The following is a 26,394-nucleotide window of genomic DNA, read 5'->3' on the forward strand; positions in this document are numbered from 1 at the left end:
ATTGGGGTTATCAGTATATGGTTTGCAAATACTTTTCCCCCCGTTTTGTGGGTTGTCTTGTCAATTTCATGATAGTATCATTTGATGCACAAAAGGTTTTAATTTTGGTGAGGTCCAATTTATCTATTTTTTTCCTTTTGTTGCCTGTGCTTTGGTGTTGTATCTAAGAAACCATTGCCATTAGGTCACAAAGATCTATCTCTGTGTTGCATTCTGAGGATAGCCCTTACCTTTAGGCTTATGATCCATTTTCAGTTGACTTTTGTGCAAGGTGTGAGGTAGGGGTCAAACTTCACCCTTCTGCTTGTGGACATCCAGTCATCTCAGCATCACTGCTGAAGAGACTGTTCCCTTTCTGTTGAATCATCTTGTTACCCTTGTTGGAAACAAACTGACCACATGTAAGGGTTCATTTCTGGACTCTGCATTCTGTTCCATCGATAGGTTTGTCTATCCCACTGGCAGGGCCACACTCTCTTGATTACTGTAGTTTTGTATTAAACTTTGAAATAGGAAAATGTAAGTTGTCCCACTTCGTTCTTTTCCAAGATTGTTTAGGCTGTTTCTGGTCCTTTGACCTGTCAGAATGGCTAGAACCCAAAAGACAGGAAATACCAACTGTTAGTGAGGATATCCATATCAATTTTAGGAGGAGTTTTTCAATTTATGCAAAACTGCAGCAGGGATTTTGATAGGATTACATTGAATCTAGAGTATCAACAGTCTGATCTATAAACATGGGATGTCTTTATTTGGATCTTTGATTTATTTCAACAATGTTTTGTAGTTTTCATTGTGCATGTTTTATACTTCTTTTGTTCAATTTATTACTAAGGTTTTTTTGTCTTCTTTTTGATGCTATTATAGATAGATTCTTAACTTCCAGTCCATTCATAGGATAAACTGTTCATAGAAATACAGTTGATTTTACTATATTGATCTTGTGCCCTGCAATCTCACTGAATTTCTTTATTAGATCTAATAGTTTTTTAGTGGGTTCTTTAGAAGTTTCTATATATAAGATTAGGTCATTTGCAGATAGAAATAGTTTTACTTCTTCTTTTCCGATCTGGATGCCAAGTCTACTTGTCCTGGCTAGAACTTCCAGTACAGTGTTGAGTAGATGTCTTGGTCCTGATCATAGGGGGGAATCATTCATTCCTTCATCATTAAGCGTGATGTGAGCTATGGGTAGTTCCTCGATGTTCTTTATCAGATTGAGGAAATTCTCTTCTATTCCTTGTCTGGGGGTGTGTGTGTGTGTGTGTTTTCAGGAAAGGATGTTGGCTATTGCCAGATTTCTTTTTTTGAGTCTTGAGGCAATCGTACAGTTTGTTCTTTATTCTGTTAATATGGCTTATTACACCGATTGATTTTCAGATATTAAACCCTGCACTCCTGGGATAAACTTCACTTGGTCATGGTGTATAAACTTTTAATATGCTCTTAGATTCAATTTGCTAGGATTTTGTTGAGGATTTTTGTGTCTATTTTCAGAAAAGATATTGGTCTGCAGTTTTTTCTTGTGGTACCTTTGGTTTTGGTACTGCTAGCCTCATAGAATGAGTTAAGGAATTTCTTTTTTCTTCTGTATCTTGGAAGAGTTCATGAAGGAGTAGTGTTAATTTTTCTTTAAACATTTGGTAGAATTCGCCATCAAAGCCATCTGGGGTTGGGCTATTATTTATGGGAAATTTTAAATCACTCATTTACTCTCTTTACTTATTATAGGTCTATTCTGGTTTTCTGTATCTTATTAAATCGGTTTTGGTAGTCTGTGTTTTTCTAGAAAATTGTCCATTTCCAGCACTCTTTGTTTTTTTCATGTGGATTTGAATTATTCTTTGGCGTCACTTGCTTTCAACCTAAATAATTTCCTTTAGTATTTTCCTACAAGGCAATCTGCTAGCCATGAATTCTCCTCCTTTTGTTTGTGTGGGAATATTTTTGTCTCACCTTCATTGTTGAGAGATAGTTTTATTGGTTATCCTTGGTTAACACCACTACCTCTGACCTCCATTACTTCTGAGTAAACATCAGCTCTTGATTTTATTTGGCTTTCCTTATACACGATGAGTCTTTTTCCTCTTGCTGCTTTCGACATTTTCTTTGTCTTTCACCAGCTTGACTATAATGTGTCGGGGTATGGCTCTCTTTGCATTTATTCTACTTGGAGTTGGTTAAATTTCTTGGGTGTATAGGTTAATTCTTTTCCCCATCAAATTTTAGAAGTTTTCAGCCATCATGTCTTTGAATATTTTCTGCTCCTTTTTGTTTCCTGTCCTTCTGGCACTTCAGTGGTCCCCCCATGTTTCTCAGAGGCTCTGTTCATTTTTATTTATTCTTTTTTCTCTCTGCTCTTCAGATTGCAGAATTGCTACTGATCTGTATTCAGGTTCATGGACTCTGTCTTCTGTCAGCTCAGATCTATTGCTGAGCCCTTGGTGAATTTATCACTTCAGTTTTTGACCTTTTCAACTCCAGAATTTCTGTTTACATTTTCATAGTAGTTTCTACCTCTTTCCTGATGTTCTCTATTTGGTGAGACTTGTCCTTTCCTCTCCTTCCGTTCTTTAGACATGGTTCCCTTTTATTCTTGGAGCTGTTTTGAAATCTGCCTGCTAAGTCCAACATCTGGACCTCCTCAAAGGTAGTTTCCGTCACCCACTTACTTTCCCATGTGCAGATCACACTCTCCTGTTTCCTTTCATGTCTCAGAAATTTTGGTGGAAACTGGACATTGTAGATAATACATTGAAGAGACTCTGGATATTGATGCCCCTGGACCTTGTCGTGCTGTTGTTTGCTTGTTTATTTGTTTAGCGACTCGGCCACACTCTTTCCATAAACTGTATTTGTTTGCCCTGCAGTATGCAGCTGCTGATACTGCCCCCCCCCCAGAGGTCACAGCCTTGGGCCCGTGCATTGTCCCCCTGACCGGACAGGCCCCCCATTCCCACAGTGGTATTAGGCAGGTTGTCTCTGTCTCCGTCTCTGATTTTCCTGGTAAGGCTCTGGCTGCTCTGTCTCTACTGGTATCACCCAGTTAGGTTTCACTAGCTGCTAACTGGCTCCTGTGTGGTTTTGAGAATGCCCGCAAGTACGACTTGTCCACAGTATGACCCAGTGAAATTCTGAGCCTTTCACAAAAGCAGGATGTTGCCAGTCTTTGAGCCTTACTCAGACCCCAGGAGGTCTCTTAGCTGTCTTGCCTTGGTTCTTTTTGTTATGCTATTGGTTGTTTTACCATTTTACTTTTTGCTACTAGCATCATGGATCTCCTGGCCTCCTCTTAATTGCTCAACTCACTACCAAGATTCCTGTTGTTTTAGACAATGCCTGTAGGTATGAACTTCCCCATGCTCTGTTCCAAATAAGGTCAGTCCCCTTAGGGAGAGCTATGGGGCTGGCTGTTCTCCCTCTCCCTCTGGGAAGACCACTGCATCACTGCACTGGGACGAGGGGCCAAGTGGCCCGCTTCTCCCAGAGTGACATCCTGGCCTACGAGTGCATCACTGGATGGGGATGGCAGCCCCTACTCTTCTTGGCTTTTTCTCTTTAGAATGGGACCTCTGCCCTACAAGCAAGCTGGGAAAGGGGCTGTCAGGGTCCAGTATTCTTGGCCTGACATCCCTGGGGTAGAGTCTTCACCTAGCGATGGGAGCCCCAGTCCTCTTGGCCTCTACTGTCTGGAATCGACTTTCTGTAACACTGAGTTATAAATTGGGAGGTGCCAGTGGTTTGCCTTTCCCAGGGTCAAACCATAGCTCCAGGCTGGGAGCAGGGAGGATAGATACTAGGCAGTAAAGCTTCTGGCCCCCTGAGCTGGGGGGAAGGTATGGGCAACGGTTGTGGCCAAATGCCATGGACTTCCACTGTTCTTACCAAGATTTCATAGATCCTGAATAATGTTTCTTGAACAAACATTTCTCTATTTGTTGTGTCGACTTTAGGACAATTTCCAGATACTTTAAGTGTTTTTTTTTTTTAAAGATTTCATTTATTTATTTGACACAGAGAGAGAGAGCGAGAGCAGGAACACAAGCAGGGGGAGTGGGAGAGAGAGAAGCAGGCTTCCCGCCGAGCAGGAAGCCCGATGTGGGACTCGATCCCAGGACCCTGGGATCATGACCTGAGCCGAAGGCAGATGCTTAACGACTGAGCCACCCAGGCGCCCTAAGTGGTTGTTCTTTAAAAATAATGTTCACCAGTTAAGTGGTTTTCTTACTGAGGATGGAGTTCACCAAGCTCCTTATAGGTCCACTGTAGACATTTCCACTTGCTGCCTGTTTTTGTAAATAAAGTTTTATTGGGACACAGCCATGTCCATTCACTGATGTGTGGTCTATAGCTGCGGTCATGCTCTGGTGGCAGAGCTGAGTAGTTAAAACTGAGATCACGTAGCCAAAATAGCCACCGGCCCTTACAGAGAAAGTTTGCTGAGGAATGGCGGCATTATCTTTCTATTCACCATATGGAAGACAAACCTACAAAATGACCTCCTGAAACCAGACAGCAGCCGGGGCGCCTGGAGTCCATCCAGCTTCTGCACTTGCACCCATGGCTCGGGGGTCATATGAAGAGGGGATGGACAAGTATGCTTTCAGAATTGCAGGAAAAGTTGTGGCAGTCGGTTCATTTGAAAAACATCCTTGTTCTTTGCTTTTGGTTGTGTGTGGTATTGGTCCATTGTTAAATTTTTAACTTTTTGTGATGTCTTTTCTTGTTCTAAATCAGCATTCTTTTTTGATCTGATGTAGTATTTTACATGTTGTAATCCTCTTCCTAAAGTGGCCCTAAGCTGTGTAAGCGTCCTCCCTGTGGGAGGCCGGGGAGCAGTGTGACCAGATTCGAGCTGTAGGTCTGTGTTCCCCGAGCGCCGGTGTTGTGCTCACTGCATTCATGAATGTTTACCGTGTCAGCTTGTCACCCGACCTTCATTTCCATTGTATGTCCTTTAAACACGGACAGGTAGGTGCTGTACGTCTCTGGAGTCGCTGGCCTGATGGGCCGGTTGCTTCTTGGTGAACGTGCCCTGTGTGGGCATGCCTGTGACCTCGCCCGGAGACACGGTGTGGGGTGTGGGGGAGGCTCGGGCTGAGGGGACAGAGTAGGCTGGACAAGACGTGGAGGATGGTGGGCGGCCGGGGCGGCGATCAGGGGGAGCAGGGCGGGCCAGCACCTCGCTGGGCCTCCTGATGGGGGGCTCTGAACTTCTACGGGGATGTGGGGTCTGCCCCCCTGGTTCCTCCAGGGCCAAGCAGACATCAAGGGAACTGCAGGCTGAAGAGTATGGGGCATCCGAGTGGCCCTGGAACGGTGGGTCCTAGGAGTGACCTTCTGTCTTTCAGCACTGCTTTAAAGGACACTGCATCTGGCTGACGCCCGACATCCTCAAACGAGATGGCAACTGGGGCGCCTGGAGTCCGTTCGGCTCCTGCTCACGCACCTGCGGCACCGGCGTGAAGTTCAGGACCCGCCAGTGTGACAACCCACAGTGAGCTGGCCCCGCTGTTTCCCGCCCTCCTGTATGGTAGCTGAGGTCCCCGAGGCCCTCGCAGGCCCCTCGCTGGCCGGCCCTATCTTGCAGGGCCCCCGTGGCTGTCCACCACTTCTGGAGAGGGTGTCAGGGCAGGCAGTCCGGGCTCCTCGTCACCATCCCTGGGAGGAAGCAGAGACTCAGAGGGGGGAGGGTCGTGCCTCAGGTCGCACAGCCTGCTGGGGCAGAGCCAGCCCTGGAGGCTTGGAAACCTCCATTTCCTGGGCTGCTGGCCTGGGGCCATTCCCCCCGACCTGGCCCGCACTCTGCTCTAGCCACCAACTTACTCTGCCCTTCTTGGTCAAGGGCATGGAAGACAGAAGGTGTAGCAGCAACGGGGAAATGGGGATAAGGAAGAGGGTCCTCTTGAGCTCCCGGATGGCAGGCGAGAGGCAGGGTCAGCGACATGCCACCCCGGGTGTGTATGGTAGAGCTCGCCTAGGGGGCTGCCCCCGTGCCTGCCAGGCTCCCACGCCCGGCCGTGCTCCCCCTCCTGCCTGTGCTGTGCTATCCTACCCCAGGTTCCTTTAATGCCCCCCATGCCACCCCACCCTGTGAATATCCCTCAGGTCTGGGCCCCGGCCAGTCCTGCACCTTGCCTCACCCAGCGCACTGCCCGTGGAAAGGGAGGGCGTGCGGCCAGAGCACCCGGGTCCCTGCAGCTGTGTGTGACTCAGGGTGCATCGGTGAGCCCCCCGGGGCTCAGGCAGCCTACCTCATGGATTGATTGTGGGTGCACGTACAGTCATGGGAATGGGACCCCCCCCCAGATGACCACTCCCTCTGGTCTTCCGCCTGCCCCAGGGAGGCCCCATGGCTGCCAGAAAACGTGTGGCTTTTGTCTTTCTTTCTTTGGCCTGTTTGGTGTTTTAAAGATCTTGGTTCACAGGAAAATACAAAAATATCTGAAATTTCACATAAAAAAAAAAAAAAGAGAGAGAGAGAGAGAGAGAATCCTATTTACAGCTTCCAGATTGGGCATCCCTGCAACACCAGGCCCAAATACAGGCTGGTGGGCGATGAACGACTCAGACCGCCCCCTTCATGGGGCAGCCCGGCCCAGCCGTCTTCATTCACCTCCTCCACCCACCTGGACCCCCTCAATATTTGGGTTGGGGCCCTAAGCCCTAAGCCTGAGTCCTAGGCTCATCACCCTGCCTTGGGTCCCACCACGGCCTCTCAGGATTGGGTATGACTTTATGTACACATGTGTTTTTCTGGGGGAGCAGGTCTCTAGTTTCGTATCAACTTCTCAAAGTAGCCCGTGACCCCAAATTTAAGCCCCACAGGTCTCTGAGGCCCTTCCAGATGGGCTGGGCTCCGGCCTCTGCAACAGTTCCCGGGCCCCCGCTTGGCCAGGCCCTGAGCCGGCCCCCAGGGAGCCAGAGGGGGTCAGCAGTCTCGGCTCTGGGGAGAGATGTAGAGTCCACACTGGTCAGGAAGGGACCCATGCCCTGGGGTCCAGCAGTAGGAAAGCCCAAAGCCCTGGGGCACCAGCTCATGTCTGGAGAACTCTCCTCCTGCTTCTGACCAATTCTTACCCGAGGGCTCCAGGCCCCATCCTGGTCAGGTGCAAAGTACCCGGTCCCCGCTCCTTTCAAGCGGCCCTGGGGCTATTATATCTGCCTCGGGATGACATATGAGATTGACAGCACAGAACGTTAGAACCTCAGAGGTTCTGGGGTGCTGGGTTCCCGTCCCACGGCACGGCGCCTGGCATGCCGCAAGCCTCAGGACCTGCGATTAGTCTCTCCTGCCCCTTCATGTGCCGATGGAGTGACTGGGGTCCAGGCTGCACAGTCGAGAGGGCAGATCTGGCCCAGCCCCCCCCACCCCGACGTCCAGGCCCTGAAGCCTGGTGCCTGACTCCGGGCACTTTGGGTCCAGAGGACTCATCCCCAGGCCAGGCTTGAGGTTGGGGAGGCGGGCCCCAAGTTCTTCTGTCCGTCCGCACCTGTGTGCTCTCGGGAGCTTCTCCTGCTCCGGCTGCCCAGCCTCCTTGGTGGCAGCAAGAGCCGTCAGGCCCAGTGCCGGTGCCCACTCCGCATCGGTGAGGGTCAGACAGCGCTGTCGGGGAGCGGTGACAACTGTTCCCACCAGCATCGGTGGGCGACCCGGGCAGCTGCGGGGCCCAGAGCATTTCAGGGCTCCCGGGCTCCACGCAGCCTGTGTGTCAGCAACCCAGGCGGGCCCCACGCACCTCCCCTTTCGTGCATCCTCCTGGGGGGGCGGGGGGCGACCACGAGACCGGTCGCTGTCCCGCACGGTGTGGCTCCCTGAGCTCCTCTGTCCGCAGCCTTTCCCACAGCGCGGGGGCCAGCCTGGAGGCGCGCAGTTCCCAGTGGCCCCTGCTCGCAGGCCCGGGCGCCCCCTGTGTCCTTGGCTCTCCCCACTCTGACCGCAAAACCGCGGGCGGTCTAGTCCCCGGCTCTGCACTCGGTCTTCCTCGTCCACCTGCCCCGAATTCTCCAGCTCACTTTCTATTTCGGAGTTCGCGCGGCTCTCCACTGGAACCAGTTCGCCTCCTTCCTGCCGCTCCCCACACCTCACGCTGCCCTGGGGATGCCCCAGTCGGAGCTGTCATCCCCCGGGACCCCGTGGGTGGTGGCCCTGGTGTAAATCTCAGAGCTGCTCCTTCTTGTCACCCACCCCATCCAACACGGAGGCCTCCTGCTGCTTTCTCCGCAGATGTGTTGTATCACTTTCCCCTCAAAAACATGGCCCTGGGGGAGAGGCCCCGTGGATGCCAGCCCCGTTCCTTGTCCACTGTGCTGTGCCGCACGCGGCCACACTGACCATCCCTGTCACGTGGGCACGGCGTGACCCTTGCCCGAGTCTCCGGTGGGGCCTCGGGTTCTGCTCGGCGCAGGCAGGCCGGGCGGACGGCGACGCCGAGGCCCCCAGCTCCCCCTGGGGTGCGGGCCTGCTGCGCCCCACCGCCCCGCCTGCCAGACGCACCTGCTGGCCCACAGCCAGCGCCCTTTCTGGCCTTTGCCGTGGGGCTAGTGCTTTGTGGACGAGTGCTGTTCTCAGCGAGGGCGGGAATTAGGGTCTCTGAGGTGGGGGGAAGCCAGGGAACAGAGTGTCTGCTGCCTTCCCGACCCTCGTTGGGAACTTGGGCAGCGGGCTTCTGCTGGTTTGGAATTGTTCTTTGAGTTCCCGGCGTGGGTCAAGCACAGGCCTGAGACTCCGCCACCTCCTCCATCTTGGATTCACGTCCCAGGAAGGGCAGAACCTTTAGCCAGCCACAGCCCACTGTTGGCTCAGTCACAGCGATGGGAGCTGGGGTGGGGGATGCAGGGGGGCCCAGCTGATGCTGCCTTCCCGCGGGGGTCCCAGGGGGAGGGATGACCAGCCCCTTTATGCTTAATGGACGGTGGGGGATTGCCCGGGCCTGCAGCTGGGGCAGGGCAGGGCTGAGTCCCCTCACTCTGCGTAGCTGCCTCCCCACACCTGAGACGCAGGACTCCCCGCAATCCCACAAGTGGCACCCCACACACTGGCCTCTTCCCGGTGGCACCGAGCTGCAAGGCCTTTCCTTCCTCCTGTAGCCCGGCCAATGGGGGCCGCACCTGCTCAGGCCTTGGCTACGATTTCCAGCTCTGCAACTCCCAGGACTGTCCCGACGCCCTGGCTGACTTCCGTGAGGAGCAGTGCAGGCAGTGGGACCTGTACTTCGAGCACGGCGATGCCCAGCACCACTGGCTTCCCCACGAGCACCGGGATGGTGAGCCCCCAGGGACGGAGCGGGGGGGTGCTCAGCGGCAGTGCCCGGGCTGTGGGCAGGCCGGGGCTGTCAGCAGAGCCCACCCTGGCCGGCGTGGCTACGGGCCCAGTCCCGGAACTTTAAACGTACCGTTCCCGTTCCTTCCAGGCACTGGGCAGGGGCGGCCCAGCAGACACAGGCCTGCTGTGCTCTCTCCATCACCCACGTGCGTTACAGCAGCCTGCCGCGCACCCAGCCAGGCAGTTCTGGGAGTGGGTGATGGGCAGACAGGGTCCCCGTCTCGGGGAGGGGCTGCGGTCTGGAGGGAAAGGCCGTCAGAGCCTCTGGGGTCTGCGCCAGCTTCCGCCCGGCTCTGCTGGGAAAAGCTCTTCCTAAGCCCAGTAGCCCGGGGTCGAAGGCCCCAAGGTAGACACGCCAGGGGGGTTGTAGTCACCTGCCCCCTTTCGCTTCCCGCCCCAGGCCCAGGGCAGGCCTGTGGGGGCAGGTGTAGCCCAAGAAGAGTCTCGCGAGAGCTTCTCCCTTGCCTGGTGCTTCTCTTGAGCAAACCTGGGGAGAGAGCGAGCAGAGCTGGCCCTCCTCACCAACACCCTGCTGCTTCCCTTCCAGCCAAGGAGAGATGTCACCTCTACTGCGAGTCCAAGGAGACCGGGGAGGTGGTGTCCATGAAGCGCATGGCGCACGATGGGACGCGCTGCTCTTATAAGGACGCCTTCAGCCTCTGCGTGCGTGGGGAGTGCAGGGTGAGTGCTGGGGGGGGGGGCGCAGGGGCGGGGCGGGCACAGCGCACGTGTTGGCTTCCTGGGGCTGTTGGGTGGGGCAGGCATGATCTCTCCCTGTGCCAAGGGTATTCAGACTTGAGTGTGTCTAGGGGCCCCCCGGGAGTTTGAGGCCCCACTTCAGAGGTTCTGATTCCGTAGCTCGGGCCAGGCCTGGGGCATGAATTTTACGTGCTTCTGGGGTGATTCTGCCGCACGTGGTTCACAGGCGACCCTCTGCAAAGCGCTGCCACATCCTTGCACTCCGCTGGGCCCTGGACAGCTCATTCTCGATCAGGGCGGCCCACCATGGGTCTCGTTGGTTTGGCTCTTTGTGGAAATGCCCTGCTGTGTTTTCCATCATTATTGCATGTTTGGCTTCAATCTCAGGCTGTCACAAGAAACAGCGGTGGGATAACCTTGGCATATGATCATGGCATGGGCACAGGCCTCCCTCTGCCAGGCTCCCTAGAAACAGCTGGAGGCCTCCCTAGAGTCTGAGGAGGCAGGACTGATTGTAGGATCATAGAGGCTGGCTTCCGTCTTGTTTTTCTGGGAGATGAGACCTTCAGGGGGTCTCGGGCAGAAAGCCTGGCAGATTGCCGCAGGTGCCCTGGAGAAAGAGAGTGAGGCCAGGAGAGCGAGGAGGTGGGGTGTGGGGCTGCTGGACTCGCGCTCAGGGTTCTGCCCACTCACGGAGGAGGGTAGCCCGCAGCAAAGGAGGCTCCTCCAGTCTCAGCGGCCGGGGGCCAGGGGAGCCGCTCCCCTTGAGTCCCGCAGGGAGGCCGGACCGCACAGTCCGCAGGTGGTGAAACCACATACTGAGGAACAGAAACAGCAGCATCGCCTTTGTTCCTGCGGGGTTTTAATTTACGGAGGTGACCGAGTGACGACCCAGAGAGGTCAATGCCATTGAAGAGAGAGTGGGTTATTAGGGTTCCCGAGGGAAGGGCTCACCTCGCTATGCAGGGCCCTGTGGGGAAGCACCAGGTTTGGTCGGGGGAAAGAAAGGGGTGGGGGGCAGAGCTTTTATGGGGGTTTCCTCGGGGAAGGCAGGCCGGGCACAGGAAACAGTTGAAGACGGGCAAGTATGAACGATGCAGGCGGGCTCCGGGCTGGAGGGGTGGCCCCTGGCATCCTGGTACCCGGCCTGGGGATGATTTCGGGCAGGGGAAGTATCAGCTTGTGCGTGAGAGGCAGATAAAGGGGGTGACGGGGAGGATTGTTGGTTTACATATGAAACGTGCTCCCAGGCCGGCCCTTTGCTACCCCTAAGAGCGGGCGTGAGGGCGGGGCAGCCTGTCCCTGCCCAGCAAGTTCAAGATGTCAAAACATCGTAAGATACAAGGGTGCCTGGGTGGCAGCATCGGTTGAGCGTCTGACCTGGTTTCAGCTCGGGTCATGGTCTCGGGGTCATGGGATTGAGCCCGTGTCAGGCTGTCACTCCACCAGGAGTCTGCTTGGGATTCTGTCTCTCCCTCTGCCCCTCCCCCTGCTCGTATGCACATGTTCTCTGCCTCCCTAAAATAAATAAAATAAAATCTTAAAAAAAAATCCTAAGACACAGAAAAATTTTAGAACCATGACCAACACAAGCTGTGAGCGCGGGCAACGTTTCGTTATAGAAGTCGCTTTAAGCAGCAAATCTGATACGGTCGCAAACATAATGGAGAAGCCAGAGCCCTCATTCACCGCCTCGGGGGCTCGAGCTTCACTCCCACTGTTGACAGTCGAAGAAGAGCAGATGAAGCATTTCATTAATTAATGGTGATTTTGAAGGAACGACAGCAGGACGAGAGATTTTTTTGCATTGTTGGAAAATAGAAACATTTACGTTTATATGTGATCATATTGCGGAAGTTCTAAAGCAAAGGAGACAGAGAGATTGGGACCACCCCGAAGACGTGAGCAGTAGTAAGACGATGTACCAAGTCCTCACAAATGCCTGGGGACGTGCAGCCCTTCTCGTAAAAGTATCTCATGCTGGGTCAAAAATCACGTCCAAGTGGACGCTGTCGATGAGGGAACATCAGAACACGACGACTCAGGAAAGTGAAGAGGGAAATGACAGCAGAAGGCGTGTCAGGAAACTAAAGATGCGCACACGCGCCCACGCACCCACACAGAGCAGGGAATGAAAAGAGTATCAAGAATTAAATGAGGCTGGGGCGCCTGGGTGGCTCAGTCGCTAAGCGTCTGCCTTCGGCTCAGGTCATGGTCCCAGGGTCCTGGGATCGAGCCCCGCATCGGGCTCCCTGCTCCGCGGGAAGCCCGCTTCTCCCTCTCCCACTCCCCCTGCTTGTGTTCCTGCTCTCGCTGTCTCTCTGTCAAATAAATAAATGAAATCTTTAAAAAAAAAAAAAAGAAATGAGGCCGACGGGATAAAGGACACAGTCCACTGCCCTGAGACAGGAATAGCGGGCTATCAAATATGTCACCCGAAAATTGCACTGAGAAAGGCAGAGATTGAAAGAAGCCAGCATCCCTCCCCATGGGACAGGGAGCCCACCACCTCCACCAGTGTCGCCCACCCCGGCTTGGACCACAGCAGGGTCCAGCTTCCAGCCCTCTCTGGCTGTGGCCTCAGCAGGCAGCAGCCATGCAAAGCCCCTCGGGGACACGAGCCCTCCCCAGCCTGAGCCGTCAACCCCAACAGGACTGCAAGCGAGATTTCAGGCCCACACCAGGACCCTGGTCTTCATTAGCCTTTTCTACTCAGTTAACGTCTTATCTTAGGAGCATGTTCCCCCTCGTTCAGACCACTGAGTGTTAAAACGGTGTCTCCTGAAGGCCCCTAGACACGCGCCAGGGTTGGAGGCTCCCCGAGCCGGGGACGGTGCTTGCTTGTGCCTGGCGGTCATGCCACCCGATGAGCCGACCAGCAGCTGCCCAGACGAAACCACTCCTCTCAAGGGCCGGCAAGGTCCTGTCTGCTGTGATTATTAGGCATACCTTGATTTCAGGAAAAACAAAAGACCAAAAAAAACCCAAAAAGCCTGAGAAGTAAGGAAAAAGGGTGACAGGCCATTTTAATATCTCTGGAGTTGACAGATCAAGTCGTTAATTTATTCTGTTTTCCCTTTTTCCCACCTTCTGTAACTCTGGGAACAAAGTCCCCTTTGGAACAAGTGTCTTGAAATGTAGCCTGTTGCTTCGTTTTCCGTCTGTCCAGATATCCTCCAGCTGAATTTCTAATTAGTGTTTTGGGTCGTACATGGGCTGCAAGCCTTTTTAGGAAGAGCACATGCACCAGTGAAGAGCTTCTAGATCAGAGCTGGTGCTCCCTTAAGGAGCATGATCTGACTTGGGCTTTGGAGTCCGGGAATCTGGGAGAGCTCCTTCCGGATGCTGCTTCACTCCCTGGCATCTGCCTTGGCTCCCACCTGCCTCTGTAGCCCTGAGGCTTTTTGCTTCTGGTTTATTCTGTCTGAAACGGAGCATGAATCCCCCTCAGGTGAGAGGCTGGAGCAACCCTTCTCCCAGGGAGTGTAACTGCCTTGGCCTGAAAAGGGGGTTCTCCCCACCCCGCCCCGCATCACCTCCAGCCTTCCCTGAGGAAGGGAGCCTGGGGCTGTTTCCGAAGCCCGTTTCCGAAGCCCATCTCCTCACACCCCCAGCAACAGCCCCCACAGGCTGGACTGCTCTGACACCGTGTTACAAGCATGGAAACAAACTCAGAGTTCGAGCGGCGTGCCCCCGAGACCACACACCTAGAAATGGCAGGTGCGTGCTTCGGCTCAGGCTTCTGCTCCTTTAAAGACCGATGTTTTCCTTTGGTCTTCTTTTTTCCCTGGTAGATCACGTTGTCTTCCTTGGCTTATTCCCCTCCTGCCTCAGGAATCATTAAAATAAACATCAGCATGTTCATTTCAGTGATTGTTTTTCACCCTGCTCACTTTCAAAAATGATTCAAAGGGCATATGATTACACATGGATGGGTAAGACCAGAGATCATCAACATCTATCCACACCTTCAAACATGATTCAGGAACTACTCCTCTGTAGCCCTTTCATGGTGCAGAGCCCCTGCCCTCAAAGGGCCTCATAAGACAAAAGTCAGAAATTGAAGAGCAGAGGGAGAAGTGGGTTTCTCCAGAGATAGGTGGTAGGGATGATCTTGAAGGGAAAATTAGCTCTGAGCTTCCTGGCAGCCTTGGCAAAAATGAAAATCCGTGACGCTCTGGTGCACTCTGGGACAGGCAGAGGGAGCCGACCAGCTCAGAGGACAGGCTGGCTTCCTTGGCTGAGCTAGGAGAGAGTGGCCTCAGGCGACATGCTCAGGGCCATCGTCCTGCAGGAGCTCCTTCCGAGGAGTTTCCCAGGCCCCGGGAATGGTGAGCTGCCAGAGCTATAGAGAGTAGAAGAACCTGAACTGGTTACTACTTTGGCCAGGTGGCCCAGGGCAAGGGAGCATCCCTGCTCGCTGTGGAATAATTTTGACACGAGTGGGTGATACTGAGAGGATTTCTTGAAAGAATGGAGGCCCAGTTGTTCTCACCAACTCTTGTCACCTCCTGCGCAAGACACCCCGGAGACAGACTAAAGGGGGCATTGCGTTCTTAGGGCCTGCGGGCCCGAGCTTTGGGTGGGGGCCCCAGACAGACTGCACTGCGTGGCCCCCCAGGAGAAGGGCAGAGGCCAGGTCTGATTCGCAGCCATTGGGACAGAGACATGCGTGCGGAGGCTAGCTCGCCGGTCCAGGCCAGCCTCGGCAGGTGGCCCCGGTGAAAATGTGTGGAGCCCTGTGAAGTCACGCTGTCCAGGTGAGCAGAGGAGGGGCAGGGAGCGGCAGTGGTTGGCCCGTGGCTGGGCACACAGGGTCTGTCTTTCCCCAAAGCCCGGTCTCCTTCCTCTGCATCGGGAACCGCTAAGGGAGGCGCGGGCCTGAGCTGCCGCGGGGACAGGTGGCAGGGCCCCGGGGGCACAGATCAGGCTGGGGGCTCAAGCGGGGAGCCCTCTTGAGTACACACTGCACCCCGTCCCCCTGCAGAAGGTGGGTTGTGACGGAGTGATCGGCTCCAGCAAGCAGGAGGACAAGTGCGGCGTGTGTGGAGGGGACAACACCCACTGCAAAGTGGTCAAGGGCACATTCACACGCTCCCCCAAGAAGCTTGGTGAGTGAGCCCCTCCCTTCGGCCCCCGGTGCCTGAATGTCTGCTGCACCTGGCGGGATGGTGGGGGGCGGGGCAGGGGGTGGCCGTGACATGGAGGGAGGATCATAAGTCAGGCACAGCCTGAGCCGGGCTCCAGGGTGGATGGGGACCAGGGAAGCCAGCTCTCGAGGGTCAGGGCAGAGAATGCCAACATACAAGTGCACAGGGCAGATCTCGGTCTTTATTTGAGGGCTGGGGCCTGCATAGGGCACCCCTCCCTTGCCCTCCAGAGCTGCCCAGCTGGCCTCTGGGTCCCTTGCTCCCTGCCTCTCAGCTCCTGCCGCCCTCAGCAGGACCGCCCTGGGCTGCTTAGCAGACTGCAGGGGCTGGGGAGCCGGGGGTTCCCGGCCAACCTGAGATCTGGGAAGACAGCCCTGTGGGTGGGGCTGCAGGGACTACAGCTCTGTCTGAAAGGGGGAGAAGCCGCTTTGGTTTGCCTTGTAGAAGAAGGCCACGGCCATGACTCCGAGCCGGCACCAGGGTGCGGGGTGACCCTTTCCATGGTCCCACGAGAGCCCAGGGCTCTTTAGTTCCCAGATTAAGTGGCTGAGGTCCAGGAGGTCAAGTGGTTCGCTGAGGGCCTCCCTCCTGGATATGGCATCTTAGCTTCAAGCCCAGGCGTGGTTCCAGGGCCTTCCCGAGGATTCCCGTCAAGTTTCCAGCGGAAAAGGCCCACTTTTGGAAAAGGATTTGAAGAGGAGCAGAAGGGCTTCAGCCAGCTGGGACACAGTACCTTTCCCATCAGCCCTCGTCCTGGCAGGTGGTCAAAGCCCATGAAACATGGAGCCCTCTGGAATGGCCTTCGAGGGCGAGACCCCTCCATGCGTTGTTCACATTCCAGCGGCCTCCTCTGACTCATCTGGCTTTGTCTCCCCACATCCCAACAAAGGTTACATCAAGATGTTTGAGATCCCGGCAGGAGCCAGACACCTGCTAATCCAGGAGGCAGACAGCACCAGCCACCACCTGGGTGAGTCTCTGAAGCCCAGCGGTTCTGGGGATGGCTAGAGAGCCCAGGGGTCAGAGGTCAGGCTGGGAGGCCCAGCCGAAGCTCCACCCCCCGCCCCCGGGATCACCTCCTGGTGGAGAGGCCAGGGGGCTGGGGTCAGAGGGCTCCTCTGGGAGCTGCTGGGGAGGGACATGTATCTAAAGCATGCCATACCCCCAGCTCACAGAATGGTGACTGCCTACCCCCTCCTCCATCTCAAGGCCAAGGGGGAAGGCTCCCCCACCGACTGGAAGGCAGGCAGGGTTAAACTCAAGAGAGTCTACCTGGAATAGGGCTTTCTGGCATCTCTTGCAAATGTGGATGTTCGTACAACTCTGAGCGACCCTGCCTGCCTGTGGGGCCGTGCCCTCCGAGCCTGCCGGGACGCCTCGCAGGCCTTCACCTGTCCTCACCCCCACCCCCTGAAGGCACCTGGGCCCCGCCTCCTGGGTGGTCGTGGGCTGAAGTCCAAAGTGATGCTGGGGGTCCCTGGGGAGACCCCGGACGAGTCTCTTCTCCCAGTTTGGGCCCCACCTTCCTCCTGGTGCCCTGGAGACCGGACTGGGTCGGGGGCTCCCTAAGTGCCACTGTCTGGCACCCCCACCAACACACAGTGAACACCCCACTCTGTTTAATGCACATTTTTCTGTCTTCCTTGTTTTAAGAGGAAACTTTATACTGCTACCCAAAATGCAAACCAGTACCACTTGCCTTCAGTGGAAGGTAAATGTAAAAGTCGATTCCTGAAGGGGAGACACTTCCACGTGAACACGTTCCTGCTGCAGCTCCGGGTCTGAGGCCTGATCTCTCTGTGTAGGAGGAACCAGGGTTGGTGGCCAGTTGAGGGCCTGCAGGCCCCTGCTGGAGCTTCTTTGTGGGGTGGACAGAAAACTACAGGACACTCGTGCAGGGAACGATTCCTCCTTCTGTGATCCCTGTCTGGGGCCCTCCTAAAATCACCCAGCAGCCCCCCAGCAGCTGCCTTCCACACTGTGGGAAGTGTGGGGCTTCCTGACCAGCTGGTTCTTGGCTCCCAGACACCTGCTTCTCCTGGGGTATTCCCTATGGCCCATGCCACCCCTGGTCAAGCCAGGCCTCTGAGGATGTGTGGGGAATGCATGGGCAGCAGGTTGGCGTGAGGAGACCTTGCTTTTCAGCGGGACGTATGCTCACCCCATGGCAGGAAGCCTCACCCAGCCCTGCACCCTGGTGTCCAGCAGATGCCCAGCAGCCAGGAGGCTGGGGCGGGGTGCGGGGGACAGTGGCTCTGAGTAGACTGCAGGGAGGTGACCCTGACAGCGGCTGCATGAAACCCCTGCACCCCCAGGGCCTGTGGGGGCAGATTCAGGAAAGGGCCCACGGCGATCTGGGCCATCACTGGCACGGACGGGCCCCTGGCAGAGGGCAGCCGGGGCAGACAGGGGGATCGGCTCCCCACCGCTCCCCTCACCCGTCCAGACCTGTGGACCCTGCCGGCCTCTCTCCCCAGCGTGCCCGGCTCCTGTCCCTGAGTGATCATGGCCGGGGGGGCTGTCTTCTGCCGTTCTCAGCCGTCAAGAACCTGGAGACAGGCAAGTTCATTTTAAATGAAGAGAATGACGTGGATCCCAATTCCAAATCCTTCATTGCTATGGGTGTGGAGTGGGAGTACCGGGATGAGGACGGCCGGGAGACGCTGCAGACCATGGGCCCCCTTCACGGCACCATCACTGTGCTGGTAAGTGGAAGCAGGGGCCAGGCCTGCCTGGTATGGAGATGGAGGGGGTGCCTCGGGACCCTGGGCCTCCCTGCATCCTTCAGGCCCCTCTTGGAACAGCCCCCCTCGCCTGCCCTTTGGACCAAGGGTCTCCATCTCTGTCAGACATGGAGCCTCGAGACATGAGACTCTGGGCTCTGCATTGGGCCCCGGGGGACCTCAGTGAAACTCTCCCCTCTAAGGGTTTCAGTTTCCCCCTCCAAATGGCATTCACGGCCACCTTTCATCATGTCTGCTCACGTCTGCCATCCCATCCAAACCTTGCAATGCCCCGGAGTGACTGACAGGGTTCAGGAGGTTAGACTCCCAGACCCAGGTCACACCGGACTTTGTCCCTAAGCAGGGCTAGACCCCAACTCTCCTGCATCCAAGACGCGCTCCTGGTGATGAGAATTCAGAGGGGGCTTGATTTTCTTTTCTTTTTTTTTCCAAGATTTTATTTTTAAGTAATCTCTACACCCAACGTGGGCCTCGAACTCACGACCCCGAGATCGAGAGTCACCCGCTCCACCAACGGAGCCTGCCAGGCGCCCCAGGGGCTTGATTTTCTAATCGCTTTTTGAAAGTTAATTTCAGTTGCATAAGTAAGATGTTTTACTTGGGCCTCTAGCTCCTCGGCTCAGCTTGCCTGTGGGCACTTTTCGCCCCGGGAGTGCCCTCGACGGCCTGCAAGTGGGGGCGCAGGTGCAGTCGGGCCTCGGCGACTGCCGTTTCCATACCGGCAAATGCACCTGCTTGCCGAAGCGAGTGTGTAACCCCCGTATCAGTGCTGGCCGTTCCCACGGCCGTTCCCACACACGCGGGCAGAGCAGCGAGAGATCGGAGTCGTCCCCGCGGAGCTGGAGCGGGGGCTGCTCTGCTCCTTGTCCAGTCCTGTCAACCGGGGTCCTTTCCCCGTATGAGTGGGGCCGCGCTTTCCACAGTTTTGTGCCACCTGGGGGGACGGTTTCGCTCTTTGGGGGGGCCCCAAGCAGAGCGCCGAGTGCTGTTGGGTGTTGCTGAGCACACGCATGGGTGGCGTGCCCGGCAGAGCGTGCTTGATGAGCTTCATGGGGCCCAAGTTTCAAGTGCAGCGGCCGTGAGGTTGGCGTGAGCGAGTCAGCCACATAAACTAAGGTGGCCTTGAACAGAAACACACGTAAAACAAGGTTATGTAATGACGGTGAAAGTACCCTGACCAGACGTTGGCAGGACCCTAGTCCCATGCTCCCCTGCAAGCCGTGGCGCAGGATCGGCGAGTTCAGAGCCTTCCGACACTTTCCAGAACCTAATGATGGCACAGAAAGAGAACCGGCCGTATGTGGGCTGGGGCGCGTGTTTCTAACCTGGCTGCCGAGGGCGGGTAGGCAGTGGGGTGGACGTGTTCACGGCCATCTCCGGGCGCAGGTCATCCCGCAGGGAGACGCCCGGATCTCGCTGACGTACAAGTACATGATCCACGAGGACTCGCTCAACGTGGACGGCAACAACGTCCTGGAGGACGACTCTGTGGGCTACGAGTGGGCCCTCAAGAAGTGGACTCCCTGCTCCAAGCCCTGCGGTGGAGGTGAGGGGTCTTCTCATAGCCGGAGGGGGCTTCTGGGCAAAGGGCTTCCTGAGCTCACGGTGCCCTGCTGACTGCCTGGCCTGAGGGAGGTGCCCGGCACGAGAAGACTGGCCCCAGGGGCAGGAGGCCGAGGCAGCGACCCGCCTGGTGGGGGGCAGAGGGTGGGCAGGAAGGGGGTGCTCGGGGCAGTGGGCCAAAGGCAGCCAGAAGGGCGTGTGGGGCGTGGGTGTCACCAGCATGGGGCTGCATCGGTGTGGGAGGGAGGGGCTGCCTGGTGGGAGGTTGGTGTGAGAATGGCTTGGCTGGATTACCATGGCCTCATGAGGCAGGCCCAGGAGGGACTCGGGCTGTGCTGGAGACCCAGAAAGGGGCCCTCCTCTGTGGAGGTCCTTCCCCGTATTCATTCAGAAAGGCCACCCAACCCTCCTGGGGCAGGGCTTCCTGCAGAGGTGTCCCCCCTGCCCTGGACCTCAAAGAGTCCACAGCTGGGTGGGACATACAGACGGACAGGAAGTTTTGGTCACTGCTCCTGGGGGGCTGGACGAGTTAAGAGGCAGGAGCAGGTGTCCAGGACAGACCTCCCTCAGATGCCGTGTGGAGTCTCACACCTAGAGGACAGAGAGGACTTTGCCAAAGTGGAGGAGACCCATCCCGTGGCCCAGGTGGGGGACAGCTCCTTCTGCAGGGCTCCCACCTGGGCGGGTGGCACCCCCAACCCTCCCTTGAGCCATCCTGCTCCCCTGGATTCCAGCAGCGTCCTGCTGACTCTCCCTCCTCTCTATCTCTTGGACCTCTCTGCTGTTCCATCTTCCCAGTCCTGGCACCATCCTGGCTCCCCAGCTGGCCCTTGTGTGTCCACTGTCACCTCCACTGTGCCTTCTTAAAGGTCCCTTCCTGGCATCCCTTGCTGGTGCCATAGTTTTAGCAGCTCCCTCTACTCTTGCGATAAAGATGAGATTCTCCTCAGGGCTCTGTGGTCTGGGCAGCTTGCTGACCTCTCCCACTGCATCGGTGCCCCCACCCCTGGCCCACCAGGCCCTGGCCACACTGGCCTTAGCTGCTTTTCCTGGACATGCCGTGCTCCCGCCTCAGGGCCTTTGCACAGGCTGTCTCTGGCCTGGACATGCTGTGCTCCCGCCTCAGGGCCTTCGCACAGGCTGTCTCTGGCCTGGACATGCCGTGCTCCCGCCTCAGGGCCTTCGCACAGGCTGTCTCTGGCCTGGACATGCCGTGCTCCTGCCTCAGGCTGTCTCTGGCCTGGACATGCCGTGCTCCCGCCTCAGGGCCTTTGCACAGGCTGTCTCTGGCCTGGACATGCCGTGCTCCCGCCTCAGGGCCTTTGCACAGGCTGTCTCCTCCCTGGGAGCCACACCACTGCCTCCCCACTACACCAGCGTCCCTCCATTCTCTGCCTTCTAAGACATCTCCAGACACCCAGATTAGATCAGGCTGTCCGTCCACATTGTCTTATGTCTCGCCCACTAGCCTGGGGTTTAGAGACCTTGGAGTTGTTGACATACTGGGCTCCGTAATTCTCTCTCTAATTTTTGTGGGGGCTGTCCCGTGCATTGTAGGATGTTGAGCAGCATCCCCGGCCTCTACCTGCTAGATGCAAGCGGCAGCCCCCAACCCCGAGCTGTGACAGCTAAGTGTCCCAGATATTGCCTGATGTCAAAATCACCCCCAGCTGAGAACAGCTGCCTTAGCCTATGGTGGGAGGAGCCTTGTGGGCCATGTTTCTGCCCCAGGAAGCCAGCTGAGGGGCCAGGGAACAAGGTGGCCATTCTCCCCGGCCTCCCACCTCGCTGGGCCTGGGGTGCTGGGTAGATGTGAGGCTGGTCATCTCCAAGGTCCCCCCTCCCACCCCATCAGAAGGCTGGGGAGAAAGGGGCTGAAGCTGCCCATGGAGCCGCTTCTCCATGCCCCACTGGAGGGGCCACACTGCCCCATGAGCCCCCTCGAGCTCTCGTCTTCAGGCTCCCAGTTCACCAAATATGGCTGCCGCCGGAGGCTGGACCACAAGATGGTGCACCGAGGCTTCTGTGACGCCCTCACGAAGCCCAAAGCCATCCGCCGGGCTTGCAACCCACAGGAGTGCTCCCAGCCAGTGTGAGTGCCCGGGGCCGCCCGGCTCCCCCAGCCCCAGCCTGGGGTCCCAAGAGACAAGGGAAGGCAGACCCCCGGGGCTCCTGGGGAGGCAGGTGTGGGCTCTAGCCCTGCGCGGCTCCAGGCCTCGCGTCCCATGCCACGTGGGGTGGGTTCTCTCTCCCTCAGCACATGTCGTGGAGTCTGAGACCCCACGGGCTGTGCGGTGCGCCCCCGCTTCGCACCTGCTGCACTGAGAGAGTCCTGTGCATCTTAGGGGTGATGACACGTGCTAAAGCCCAGATGGGGAAACTGAGGCTCGGCGGGGACCGGCCTGCTCTGGGTCCTGTGGCAGATGTTCCCCAGGCCGCTCGTTGTGGCAGCGGCAGCCTTGCCCCTCCAGCCCAGGGCTTTGGCAGGGCTGCATTTTGGGGCCCAGGTTCCTTTTGCAGGGCCCTGAACGGGGAGGGGGGTTGGTACGTAGGCCCGTGGGGGCTGAGGGAGTCCACCCGGCTGCCCCGAAGGGTCTGTGACATCAGCAGCCGCCGAGGGGACAGATAGCCAGGGCTCTCCATGCCCCCCACCCCGCCCAGGCCCCCCCGCGCTGGAACTGTCACCTGCAGCCCCTCGGACAGAGCCCCACCAGGTGCTAGGCTGTCTTCGTGAGGCTAGGGGACGAGAATAGGCTGCCTCTGTCTGCACCCCTGGGCCACAGCCAGGCCAGCCGGCTCTCCAGGGGGGCTGACCTGTTGCTCTGCCCCCACAGGTGGGTCACAGGTGAATGGGAGCCGTGCAGCCAGAGCTGTGGGCGGACGGGCACGCAGGCTCGCTCCGTGCGCTGCATACAGCCCCTGCACAACAACACCACCCGCTCCGTGCACACCAAGCATTGCAACGACGCCCGGCCCGAGGGCCGCCGGGCCTGCAACCGTGAGCTCTGCCCCGGGCGGTGGCGGGCTGGGCCCTGGTCCCAGGTGAGTGGTCCCCCGGCCCCCTGGCCTCGCAGCCTCAGCCCCCAAAGCCAGCTTGGGCGGGACCGAGGTGGTCAGAGTGTTCCGCTGGGTCTGGCTGCAGTTCCTGGCCCCGGCCACATCCTGTGGGTCTCCGGGCACGGGGCGTGCCACACGGTCCCTGCTCTGTTGAGAGACCAGTGGAACGGGTCTTCACTCTGCGGGGCCGAGGCTGCCATGTGCTGCAGGAGCCTGGAGTCGTGGGAGACCCAGTCGTGGCAGAGGGGTGGTCTGGAAGGCTGGCCAAGTCGGCAGGAGGGAACACGGGCCAGGGAGGGCTTGGACTGGGGCTGGAGAGAATAGTGAGGATGGTCTCAGGAGCTGGAGCGGCAGTCCAGGGCCAGGGCTGAGCTGACATGAGCACTGACATCCAGCTCACGGGCCTGGAGGGTCGGGGTCCCCAAGACCAGCCTTGGGCTCAGTGATTCACCGGACAGACTCACAGGGCTCAGACGTCATCGTACTCACAGTGTATGTCAGCGAAAGCACAGGGTAGAATCAGCAAAGGGGGGGAAGGTGCATGGCCAAGCCCAGAGGAAGCCAGGCACGAGCTTCCAGGTGTCCCCTCCTGGTGGGGTTCCAGGGGCACACTCGGTTCTCTCAGCAGCAGCGTGGGATGGTGTGCACGAGATGCTGCCATCCGGGGGAGCCCCCATGAGCCTGGGTGTCCAGGGACTTCTGTGTGTACCCGACTCTAGTTACTGAAGCTTCAGGCCCCCCCCCGCCCCGGGGGGAGGCAGATGCTCACCGTCAAGCACACTGTTGGTACAAGCTAGCTGGACCAGTCTTGGTGTGGTGTGACTCGGGGCCTCAGGCATGCAGGAACACTCTCCCCAGACAGAACATTCCACGAGCTTGGTCCCCAGGAGCTTCCCAAATGCCAGTCCTGAAAGCAGGCCTTCCTTGGGGCTGTGTAGGGTTTGAGCAGCCCGGGACTGCTGAGTCCACCCTTTCCTGCACTATGTAAGGTGAGGACTTGGGAATTCTCCTGGCGGGGCTGGGCCAAGCCGTGAGCCGAGCCAGGCGTGTGGGTGTGATGGCTTTGGGCCCCATGCGGTGAGGCAGAGGGGGCGCCGGCTGGAGGGGCCAGTGAGGAGGCTGGTGGCATAGGGCCTTGGGTCCAGGGGTCCTGTGCCAAAACCTCCTGGGCTCGGTTAGAACTTTTCCAGCGGCCCCCAGCGCACAGCAGGTTCTCCGGGCCCTGGGTAAGCTTCCTTTGGCCAGAGAAAGGAGCTGCTTGTTGAGAACCTGGAGGTTCAGGCCCTGTACGTTTGCTCTAACTCGTAGTAACTCAGAGAGGTAGGCCTGTGCGTCCCCTCTTCAGAGCCTCAGGAGATTGAGGTGGCCGCCCGAGGCTGGGCAAGGCAGCCCCGGCCTCTGGCAAGTTCTCTACCCTCTGCCCCTCACCACCTTCCCCGTGTTATCGGGTCACGTGCGTGGGGAGCTCTTTCGGGCCCGGCTGACCACGGGAGGCGGGCCCTGACTGGTGACTCTCCACCGGCAGTGCTCAGTGACCTGTGGCAACGGCACCCAGGAGCGGCCCGTGCTCTGCCGAACCGCGGATGACAGCTTCGGGATCTGCCGGGAGGAGAGGCCCGAGACAGCCAGGATCTGCAGGCTGGGCTCCTGTCCCCGTAAGCCCTCTGCGGCCCCCAGTGTACAGCGGGCCCAGGGTGAGGTGGGCTGGTTTGGACTCAGCATCTGTGACCTGGAAGGAGACGCTGAGGGCTGGGACCTTTCCCTAGACAGAAATGGAGGGAACTCAGCCCTGACCGCCTTCCTGGCCCCTCCCCGGTGGTCTGGGAGACAGAAGCAGGTTCACGGTGACTGCATGGCGGGGCTCCGCCAGGTGGGGTGTCCAGGTCCATACAAGCAGGGGGTGTCTGTGCGAGTCGGGGGTACCCATGCAAGGAGGGGGTGCCTAGTGCCCTCTGAGGAGAACAACCAGAGCACCGTCTGCACGCAGACACCTTTTGGTCCCAGAGAAAGCTCACGATGTGGACCCCACTGTGAATCCCATCTCCAAAGGAGGGAGTTCAGGGAGATCAGATGTGCCCACCCAGCTGGGCAGGGGGACAGAGCCAGAATTCACTTGCTCCCCACGTTCCTGGGGAGCAGGCGGGGGGGGTGCTGGGTAGTGAGTAGCTGAGACGCAGGAGGCGTGGGGGGGGTGGGGGAGAGGCCGGAGGTGGGCTTGGCCTGGGCCGCCAGGGCCCCTCTGTTCTGAGGGTTCTCGAGCACCACACCGGGGGGTCGGGGCCCTCCTTCTGGCCCCGAATGCTTGGGGCGGGCGGTGGGTGCCGGCCCAGTGTGGGGCCTCAGCCACCACAGCCCTTCCTCTCCCCTCTAGGAAACATCTCCGATCCTTCCAAGAAGAGCTACGTGGTTCAGTGGCTGTCCCGACCGGACCCCGACTCACCAGTGCAGAAGACCTCGTCAAGTAACCGGCCCGTTTATAACTCTGCCTCTGCCCTCCAGTGCATGCCCTGCGCCCTGTGGAGCTTGCCGTGGGCTCCCCTCCTCTCTTTCTATGGAAAACTTCCCTGACTCTTCCTGAGCGCTCTTTCGGTTCAATCTGATTTCTCCCGGGCCTCTGTGCTCGGCCGTCTCCTTTGGAGCTGCCCCGGCTGCCTGGCCGGGAGGGCCGCCTCGCTGAGGCGTGGCCCCGGGGCACTGGCCTCTTGCGGGGGGCCGGGACCTGGGTGGTGATGGCGTGTAAAGGGGCAAAGATCTGTCTTGGTGCCGGAGGGGCCGGGGGCCAGAGTGCACGTGTGACCACTTGGTGACCACCTCTCGGGGCCACATCCCTCCAAGCTGGAGCTGCAGGTCGGAAGTCAAGGGGGAAACCCTCCAGTCCCCTTTCAGACGCCACCCACCCGCGAGGCGAGGCCAGAGGGGGTCTGGGGCGCAGTGTTGTGCCGCCGCCCCGAGATTCCAGGGGTGCGTGGGGGCTCCCCGGCCGCCCCTCCTGTCGCTGCTGCTGCTGACCCTGTGCTCAGTGTGTCCTCCTGACTCGTGCGACTGTGGCCTGCTTCCTGTGGCCTTTGCGTCCAACTTCCACAGCCCTTGGCCTCCGTGCCCCGTCCCCTCGGGGGGGTTGGGTCACACGGAGGCGGCAGGGGACGTGTCCCTCCAGTGGGACGTGGGGACACACCACCACTGCACTCTCTGTCCATTAGCTGCAATGGCCTTTTGTCATCGTGCGCACGTGACCCCATCCGTAGAGGTGAGAGAGAGAGAGAGAGAGAGAGACTGATGTGGATGCGGCCACCTACCAGTGTGGACAACTACAGAATTACCTCAATTTTTATTGCTTTTTTTGCTTAGATAAAACTATGTAGAAAATGCCTTAAAGTTGAAAGGTAACAGACCTGGCTGCGAACTCCAGCCTCGGAGCACGGTTGTGCCCCAGTAGGAGATGGGCAGCGCCGGCCCAGGGGGCGCCCCCGGCGTGCAGGCTCCCGGGACAGCAGCCCCCCTCTGAGGCCGCGCAGCCAGTCGGCGCTGACTGTTTGCTGAGCCCCCGCCCCCCCGCCCCCGCTAGCCGCTCGGGCTGCCTCCTCCCCGGCTCTGACTACTGTTATGTACATACTCGGTGTGTAACGCGTACTGCTCAGACTGTTAACTTCCGACTTCGACTAGGCCGCGCGGGCCACTCTGCCCCGGGAAGGGGCGGTGCGGTCCTGGGCGTCGTGCTCTCTGTCTATATGCACTTTGGTTTATCAGGGATATTTTGTTAGTGTTTTGTATGTATCCAATGACGTAACCTAGGTTCCATTGTCGTCGCTTTTCCGGTTTTTTTATGAGACAACGTTAGTGTGTGCCAAAGTGACCG

At 57.8% G+C, this 26,394-nt stretch overlaps 1 protein-coding gene across 3 annotated transcripts in view; it reads left to right on the forward strand.

Annotated features, from left to right (window-relative positions):
- The window catches only part of ADAMTS2 (ADAM metallopeptidase with thrombospondin type 1 motif 2), a 217,408-nt gene that overhangs the window by 182,624 nt on the left and 8,390 nt on the right, over window positions 1–26,394 (forward strand). For 2 of the 3 annotated variants that reach the window (XM_036080139.2, XM_078067654.1), the window contains 11 exons: window positions 5,352–5,497; window positions 9,091–9,266; window positions 9,873–10,006; window positions 15,012–15,135; window positions 16,064–16,144; window positions 17,713–17,879; window positions 19,305–19,464; window positions 21,441–21,573; window positions 22,316–22,523; window positions 24,064–24,193; window positions 24,910–24,999. In XM_036080139.2, coding sequence (XP_035936032.2) covers window positions 5,352–5,497; window positions 9,091–9,266; window positions 9,873–10,006; window positions 15,012–15,135; window positions 16,064–16,144; window positions 17,713–17,879; window positions 19,305–19,464; window positions 21,441–21,573; window positions 22,316–22,523; window positions 24,064–24,193; window positions 24,910–24,999 — 1,549 coding nt within the window. The other variant, XM_078067655.1, reaches the window with a different exon arrangement.

This window comes from Halichoerus grypus, chromosome 2, assembly GCF_964656455.1.
Source record: "Halichoerus grypus chromosome 2, mHalGry1.hap1.1, whole genome shotgun sequence".
Taxonomy (NCBI): Eukaryota; Metazoa; Chordata; class Mammalia; order Carnivora; family Phocidae; genus Halichoerus; species Halichoerus grypus.